General features: G+C 43.9%; 1 protein-coding gene across 2 annotated transcripts in view; it reads left to right on the top strand.

Moving 5' to 3' along the window:
* Positions 1-9,212, top strand: part of CEP70 (centrosomal protein 70) — a 39,827-nt gene that overhangs the window by 10,956 nt on the left and 19,659 nt on the right. Inside the window, exons 7-11 of one of the 2 annotated variants that reach the window (XM_014591446.2) lie at positions 481-650; positions 5,889-5,945; positions 6,793-6,880; positions 6,969-7,057; positions 8,964-9,038. In XM_014591446.2, coding sequence (XP_014446932.1) covers positions 481-650; positions 5,889-5,945; positions 6,793-6,880; positions 6,969-7,057; positions 8,964-9,038 — 479 coding nt within the window. Of the gene's footprint in view, positions 1-480; positions 655-5,888; positions 5,946-6,792; positions 6,881-6,968; positions 7,058-8,963; positions 9,039-9,212 lie in introns of those variants that run through there. The other variant, XM_027775579.1, reaches the window with a different exon arrangement.

The raw sequence follows: 9,212 nt of genomic DNA on the forward strand, positions 1-9,212 counted from the left end.
TGTGCGTGCGTGCCCAAGATCCCGAGAGGAGAATGGAGGAGAAGGGATTGCGGCGTGACCATCCCCCCTGGGGGGTGATTTCTTGCTTTCTGTCTCTATGTTTCTCTCTGTCTGTCTGGCGAGCGCATGCACCCTACAGTGAAAATCTCTCCAAAAAAAAAAAAAGGTTCCTTCTTGATTGTATTCATCTAAACTTAAACATAAAATTCTACTTAGTTTCATATAGATTCTTGCATTCAAGTTCCTGTATTACGACCTCCTGAATGCATGCCATTGTAAGCTATAGTCTGCCCATTTTGCAGCTACTTTATTTGTTCTACTTTTCACATTTCTGATGTATTAGTGTTCTTGTAGCTTGCATCCATTTAAAAGTAGCCTCAATGGTTGAGTAGAAGCTGTGAAGATGCTCTGCATACCGTATCGTTAGGGCATCCCCTAGATGTACATATAATAATTGTGTTCTTAAAAAATGTCTTACAGGCAAAATGTCAACATTACAAGAAGAAACGAATGAAACAGCAAGAGACTATTGCTGCTTTGCAGAAGGACATCTATAGATTAACAAAGGAGGAAGAAGAGCGCATTGTCACTCAGAACAGAGTGTTTGCCTACCTCTGCAAAAGAGTTCCTCATACCGTCTTGGATAGACAGTAATGTTTACAAATAAGCTGACGTATAGCTGAATTCGTGTTTTATTTTAACTGCTTTTAGCTTGGGGATGGTTGTATCTCTCAATATCTAGAGGATTCAGAGGATTCTGTTTCCTGTTCTTAGGCTTTTTTTCCCATGCCATTCTGTGCTTTTTTTTTTTTTTTTTGGAGAGATTTTTGCTATAGGGCGCGTGCGCTCGCCAGACAGACAGAGAGAGACATAGAGACAGAAAGCGAGAAATCACCCCCCAGGGGGGATGGTCACGCCGCAATCCCTTCTCCTCCATTCTCCTCTCGGGATCTTGGGCACGCACGCACACGCACCCGGCATGAGTTCTAAGCCACCGGGTCCGGGACGCGAACCGCGGTTGACTACGTGGGAGTCCAGCGACATAGCCATTACGCTAACTGCTGGTTCCCCCATTCTGTACTTTTGTTGGCCATAGAGCTCTTTCAAGAAATGTCATCGGACATTTGCTAACAGCACCAAACACAGGCAAGCAGGTAGCAAGGTAGTTAAGGCACTAGACTCCCACATGGTCAGCCACATGGACCTGGTGGTTTGAAACTCACACCAGGCATGTATGTGTACCTGCCCAAAATCCCAGGAAGAGAATGGAGCAGAAGGGAATGCACTGTGGCCACACCCCTGGGGGGGTGGCGGTTCTCACTTTCGCCTTCACTGTCTCTGTCTCTCTTGGGCGAGCACATGTGTCCTATGGCAAAGCATTTTAAAAAATAAGTAACACTAAACATTTGAAATTAAGCAAGTTAAATTTATAATTAACTAGTAATTTCTCAAAAGAACTCTGATTCCTTTTAGTGAGAAAAAACATGGTGGTTGTTGAGAATCCTTATTGTTACCATGTTGTTGATTTTCAGACTTTTCTGTAGAAAGAATAAGAACTATGTATTTTTGTTTTGTTTTTTTTTTCAGCCAAAATTAACATTATAATATTTCCATTTAAATCCTTTGATTTTATATTTGTAACATTACTTTTACACTGAAAATCATTATTCCTAGGGATAGTACGTAATTACTTGCTTTATCCTATAATATGTAAAAGTAGTTTGGAAGTAATAATGCCAGAATAACTAACAGTAGTAAGCTGACTGAATGACAGGTGGGTAGCCAGCTAGTGCATGAAGAAGATAACCTTTCAGCTGGGCTACTAATAACTAGAATTTCGATAGGCAAAGGTAAGAGACAGGGTGTTTCATTTAGAGGAATGTGCTCGCAGGAATCCTCCCTTATTGGCCATGGAGGACTGGACACATACCCAGCATGTTTTTTAAGCCACCAAGTCTGAGATTCAAATCACATGGTCGGCCATGTGGGGTCCAGCAGCCTGAACCATGAGGCCATGGGTTGGCCCATACCCCAGGTTTCTTTCTTTCTTTTTTTTTTTTTCTAAATTTGCTATAGAGCTCATGACTTGTCAGATAGAGATGGGAACGGAGATAACCATGCCACCGTCCCTTCTCCATTTTCCTCTCAGGATTTTGGGCATGCATGCGCATGCACCCTGTGTGTTTTATAAGCCGCTAGATGTGGGACTTGAACCCCGTAGTCAGCTATGTGGAATCTAGCCATCTTAACCACCATGCCACTTGAGAGAAAGAAAGCCAAGTTAGTAGTCATTTGTAACAGTCCAGGTGAGAATGAAGGGGTGAGCTGGGACCGAAAGGGAGGAGAAATGCTGCAGAGACGGACCGGTGGCCAGGCTGACTGGCCGTAGATGCAGAAAGAGTCAAGGATGGCCGCTTCTCAGCCCTGATTTGCGAGGCTAGGGAGGGCAGATGGTGAATTCATGTGGCAGTGGGCCTAGTCAGGCACCTTTGCCCAAATGCGTAGAGATGTCAGGCCTTCTTCTGGAAGGGCCAAACTGCCAAGAACTTCCAGGTCTCATGTAGAGGAAGAAGAGGCAGAAGAGGAGCTGTATTTGAGAACCGTGACCAAGGAACAGTTGTGTTTTGAGGAGGAGAGGGTCCGACTGCCTGTCAGCTTACTCGTTTACCGTCCCGCCGTCTTACTTACGCAGGTTCCCAGTAGTTGACAAATAATGAGGGCTCCCTAAAAGCTTGTGGGAGTAGTTGATGATGAGCACTCAGAATGAAGCTTTCTATGAAGAGAAACACTAGAAACGGATTAGCAGCATAAGGGGGAAGTAAGTAGAGAGGGTTTTGTAGGATATAAGGAAGAGTAAAGCGTCGTTGTGGGATGATATGAAATCTGGTGTATGTTGACATCAGGAAAGGTTCAAGAGACTATTCTGGAGAGTTGAAGTATTACAAGCATGGCTGGCTGAATCAGATACGAAAAGGGGGATGACTTTGTGATATTTTTCCCAAAATAGGTTGGAAATTATTTAAATAGTTTCTTTACCCCCAGCCTCCACGATGCAGGCAGCATATTGAACTGCAGTGCTGGAAGCCACATGGCTGGCCACAGGTTCAGGTCCCACGTTGACCTGAAACATGCCAGGCACCTGAATGCCCTGGAGGGCTGGGGGAAGGGGCTGCAGCATAACGAGACCCTGTAAAAAGTTCCTGTCTTCCTTTCTCTGTCTCTCTCTCCTGGGTTCACATGTGTGCTCTGTTGTGAACAAAATAAACAAACTTAAAAAAACAAACAGACATGCGAGGCCCAACTGCATGGAGCACACCATTAAGACACTGCTTTTCAGGCTGTGACCACGGGAGAGGCCTAGGCTCGTTCCTGGTCCAACCTGAGGCCGGGTGTGGTGACTGGTGCCTTTAATCCCAGCACTCGAGGGTGCTGAGGCAAGGAAGAGCTCGAGCTTGGGGCTGACTGGGGCAACATGGTGCTACGTCTGCTGTGGGTGAGCTGGGAAGAGCAGGATGTGGCAGTGTTTGCTTGAATCCAGCTATGGGGAGGCTGAGGCAGGGGGAGCACAACATGGCAAGACCCTATCTTAAGGAAAAAAGGGCCACCTTGTAGCATGGTGGTTAGGGCAGTGACCTGCACATGGCTGACCAAGGTATGAGTCCTGGACCCAGTGGCTTGAAAATCATGCTGGGTGTGTGTGCCCACAATCCCAGGAGGAGAATGGAAGAGGGGATTGCAGCATGGCCATCCCTCTGGGGGGATTCCCCTCTCATTGTCTCTGGCGAGTACACCCTATGGCAAAAAGAAAAGAACAAAATAGGAGAGCACTCTGGGTGTACGTGCATGTGTGCCCAAAACCCTGAAAGAGGGAGAAATGAAGGAGGGTTTGTGGTGTGACCATTTTCTATAGGGGGTGCTTTCTCTCTTTCTTCCCAGGGAGCACATACAGCTTCTGGGAATTAAAAAACAAAAAAACAAACAAAAAGAAAACCCAGAAAGTAAAAAGAATAAAACATGAGAGTATAATGCTTTCTTAGGATTTAAAAAATTTCCATAGTAGGGGCCAGCAGGTGGCATAGTGGTTAAGGCACTGGATTTCCACATGGCTAACTGTGGTTTGAGTCCTGGACCTGGCGGCTTGCTCTCTCTCTCTCTCTCTCTTTCTCATTCTCACTCTCTCTTACTCTCTCACTCTGTCCCTCTCTGGGCAAATTTAAATAAATAAAGTTAAATAATTCTTTAAAACATTCAAACAGTAGGAAATGATATAAAGGAAGCTGTTGCAGACCTACGTGCCTCTGCCGATCTCCACAGTCTAGCGCTGACCTCCTAACGGCCTGGCGTATGTCCTTCTGGTGTTTCCCCACAGGAGGGCTGTGGGTGTTCCCAGTGGGACAGTACCTGGCCATGTAGGGTCGTCACATTCGCTGATGGACTTTTAGCGTTCTGCCCCTTTCCCAAAGTCGTCAGTGTGACAACCAACACACTGCTGATAATATTTTCCTTCAGTTAAGAACCTGGGAGGAAGTAATGGCTATGTCGCTGGACTCTCATGTCTTCAGCTGCCATTCGAGTCCCAGACCCGGTGGCCTAAAACTCATGCCTGGCACACTTGCGTGTGTGCCCAAGATCCCGAGAGGAGAACAGAGGAGAAGGGATAGCGGCCTGGCCATCCCCCCTGGGGGGTGATTTCTCGCTTTCTGTCTCTCTGGCAAGTGCACATGCCCTATTGCAAAAATCTCTCTCTAAAAAAAAAAAAAAAAAACCTGTAGAGTTCTTTTTAAATATATATATACAAACTGATATAAGTTTTCCTTTTTTTAGTCAAAAGTAGAGTGACAGTCATTAGATTGTGCAACATGAATTTTCCCTTACCCATTGTTAGGATATACAGATTTATATGATGCCTTCTTTAAAAATATTATCATTATTATTTTAATTTGCTATAAGGCACATGCACTGTTGGGGTGGGGGAATAAAAAGTAAGCCACCAGGCCCAGGCATCAAACCTTGGTCGGCCACGTGGGAATCCAGCACCTTAACCCCATGCCCCCTGCTGGTCCCGCATGGCATCTTCTAATGCCGCATTTCCCTGTAGAACAGATAAGCTGTTGTGTAACCTGCCCCCATGGAAGCGTATTAGTTTTTGATTTTTCATTCCTTTAAGAAGTGGTACAGGCGCCGGCAGATGGCATCGTGGTTACGTGGCTGGACTCCCACATAGCTGACTGCAGTTCGAGTCCAAGCCTCGTGGCTTAAAACTCACGCTGGACACGTGTGTGCATGCGTGCCCAAAATCCTGGGAGGAGAATGAAGGAGAAGTGATAGTGATGTGACCCTCCCCCCAGGGGTGATTTCTCACTTTCCCTCTCGCTGTCTCCGTCTCTTTGGCGAGCACGCACACCTTAGGGCAAAAAATAAACAGTGTACAGTGAACAACTTTGTGCAGAACACATTGCATGCCGGGGGGTATTGCTGTGGGAGAGAGTACTACAGAGATTGCTGTTAGCACAGGGGAAATACATTTAGTGTGTTCAGATATAATGGCTGTGATTATCTTTATGTAAATCTACACTTTGAAGTTAATATAAAATATATGAATTGAGGCGATACGGTGGTTAAAACACTGCATTCCCTCATGGCAGACTGCAGTTCTAGTCTGGGACCTGGCTGCTTGAAAATTACAACAGACAGACAAACAAATAAGTGAATAAATAGATGTAAAAACACATATATATGACTTCATGTAGTATTTACTTCTAGTAAGAATCGCTTACATTTTTAAGCTTACCTATACTTAATTTTCTCACTCGTAATTTGAAATTACATAGGAAGAATAGTAGATGCTCTAATAGCCACATTTTGTAAGTGATTCTTCTGTTTTTTAGGTTACTTTGCCTGATTGACTACTATGAATCTAAAATTAAGAAAATCTGTGCACAAAGGTAAGAATAATCCTGTATTACAATTTTTGAATCTGTTGGGGTTGTCAGAAAAGTCATGATGCGTCCACTAATAAATCACACCAAAAATTTTTATAGCCTTTTTTCAAGAATTATTTGTGGGAACCAGCAGTTAGCGTAATGGCTATGTCGCTGGACTCCCACGTAGTCGACCGTGGTTCGTGTCCCGGACCCGGTGGCTTAAAACTCACGCCGGGCGCGTGTGCGTGCGTGCCCAAGATCCTGAGAGGAGAATGGAGGAGAAGGGATTGTGGCGTGACCATCCCCCTTGGGGAGTGATTTCTCGCTTTCTGTCTCTATGTCTCTCTCTGTCTGTCTGGCGAGCGCACGTGCCCTACAGTGAAAATCTCTAAAAAAAAAAAAAAATTCATGGGTGTGGGACCAGCAGTTAGCGTAATGGCTATGTTGCTGGACTCCCATGTAGTCGACCACAGTTCAAGTCCTGGACTCGGTGGCTTAAACTCACGCTGGGCACGTGTGCGTGCCTGCCCAAGATCCCGATAGGAGAATGGAGGAGAAGGGATTGTGGTGTGGCCATCAGCCCAGGGGGTGATTTCTCTCTTCTTGTCTCTCTCTCTGTCTTTCTGGTGAGCGCATGTGCCCTATAGCAAAAACCTCTTAAAAAAAAAAAAAGAAAGAAATTTGTGTGTGCGTGTGTCCCCAAAATCCCAAGAGGAGAATGGAGGAGAAGGAATTGCAGTGTGGCCATCCCCCTGGGGGGGGAGTGTATGTGTGATTTCCATCTCTGTCTCTCTGGCAAGCACGCATGCCCTATAGCAAAAATCTCTCTCTTAAAAACAAAAGGTACACTGTATATATTTTTTCATAGGCAAGATAAAGAAGATGAAAGCCAATCAGAAGAAGAGAAAGACTACAGAAATCTGGAATCCTCACCAACTTACAAAGGCCTTCTCATGGTATGGAGACTATAACTAATAAATACTCTCTACTAAGTAAAGGAGCCTCCTAGGAGCGTTAATTCGTTTTCTACGAAATGTGTTGCAGTCTTTACAGAATCAGCTCAAGGAGTCAAAATCCAAGATCGATGCACTTTTAAATGATAAGCTGAACCTCCAAAAAGATTTGGAAACCAGGTAAAAGAAACGGGAATCATCGTAACTTATCCTTTGAAAAGTAAGCACGTGTTGCAATCTGGGGTGTTAGATGAACCCCTCTAGCCCCTCCACTGTTGGTCTGGGGCCCTCTTACTCCGCTAACTCGTTCTAGCCGGTTGTTGCACGATCCGTGCCGGAAGGAACGAGAACACGTGGGCAGGCGAAGGAAGTAGGGTAACAGAGTCCACACTAGAGAACGTAGAGCTGGGTGAGGACATCGAGCAGGCTTAGCCTTGTTTTCATTTTTTGCTTTTCAAAATTAGCTTTATTGAGGTATAACAGATACATTTTGCACTGCACATATTTCCAGTGCCCAGTCTGTAAGTTGTGATGTAGAGACACGCAGGCAGAGGTGAGCACTTGGAGGTCTCTCTGGCCCCCTCTGTCTCCCTACGCTCCCTCCTTGCCAGCCTTGGCCTCAGGCCACCACCGACTGGCTCCTGGCCTACGCATCAGCTTCTGTTAAACTTTGTGTAAATGGAGCCGTACGATATTTACTCTTTTTGGTCTGTATTTCTTCACCCAGCATAATTGTTATATTTTAAATTATAAATTAAAAATTACATATATTTGTGGGGTACAAAGTTATATTATGACTTACTAATATAATGTGAATAATTAAATAAAACTAATTAACATATCTATTATCTCAATTCCTGTTTTTTGGTGGTGAAAAGGTTTGAAATTCACTCTCAGCAATTTAAAAATGTACGGTACGTTGTCATTTGCTGTATCAGATTCAGTCTCACACCAGTAGGTTTTTCATTCTCAGAGTGCTTCAGCGTGTCTTGTTATTTCTCTCTGTGTGGCGGGAGGAAAAAGTACAAAGCTTTAATGGCACACAGCAGAAATGTATATTTAGCACAGCTACTAAAGTCTCGTGCTCTACACATTGACGGTGAGTAATAAGGAATAAACACTGCTGAGACTTTGTTTTCCTTTTTTTTTTTTTTTGAGAGGTTTTTGCTATAGGGCACATGTGCTTGCCAGAAAGACAGAGAGAGACATAGAGACAGAAAGCGAGAAATCACCCCCAGGGGGGATGGCCACGCCGTAATCCCTTCTCCTCCATTCTCCTCTCGGGATCTTGGGCACGCACGCACACAGGCCCATTGTGAGTTTAAACCACCGGGTCCAGGACTCGAACTGCGGCCAACCACATGGGAGTCCAGCGACATAGCCATTATGCTAACTGCTGGTCCTGAGACTTTTTTTTCCCCATTCAGCAAATACTTATTTTATAAGTTAGACTCTCCACCAAAGCTCTAGGATAGAACAGTGACCGTGACAAACTCCTTGTTCTCATACAGCTTGTATTTTAACAGAGAAGGTCCTGATCCCTACAGAATAAACCATTAATACAAAGTTTGAAAACCTGCCACACATTTATTTATGGTTATATAAATATGTAGTAGAAATTTTAAAAAACATGCATGGGAATTGTGAACAGTAAACGCAGGTTTGTGGTTACCTGGGGTGTGGGAGAGAGGGGACACGGTAGTGAAGTACACGTGGAGTCCTCAGTCCAGGTTACAGGTGACAGCGACTGGGAACGAGTCTGCATATGTCCAAATTTGATTAAACTGGGTAGTGCGTACTCCAGGATATAGTATAGTATTTCTAGTCTTGTCTTTATATTTGAAATATTTCACCATAAAAACAAGCAATAGGTAAGTAACAACAAAAAAACGAGTAAAAAGTTTTGAGTAAGGAATTACACAGAAGAAATCCATGTGGCCAGTAAATTCTTCATAGCAGTCATGATCTGTTTTTGAGAATTTCAAGAGTATATTTGTAACAAGGTGTCATTTGTTGTTTATCGTGAAGTGCCTTTATTGTTTTATTTAGTAAATTGTGTGCATTTGATGTGATTCATTTTTTGCAGGCCTACACAGCACGAATTAAGACTTTATAAACAACAGGTGAAGAAACTGGAAAAAGCCCTTAAGAAAAGCATCAAGTAATTATATTTTACCAAAATTATAGTTATTATTCGGGTTTTATATTTTATTATCTGCGTCTATTACCTGTCAACTTATCTCACACTACCTCATAGTGAGGATATGACTTGGAATTATCGAGTTGACAGAGGAAATGACGTTAAGAAGGGATATTTCTGGTTACACGTGTAAAA

Source organism: Tupaia chinensis, unplaced genomic scaffold (genome assembly GCF_000334495.1).
Source record: "Tupaia chinensis unplaced genomic scaffold, TupChi_1.0 Scaffold000574_1, whole genome shotgun sequence".
Taxonomy (NCBI): Eukaryota; Metazoa; Chordata; class Mammalia; order Scandentia; family Tupaiidae; genus Tupaia; species Tupaia belangeri.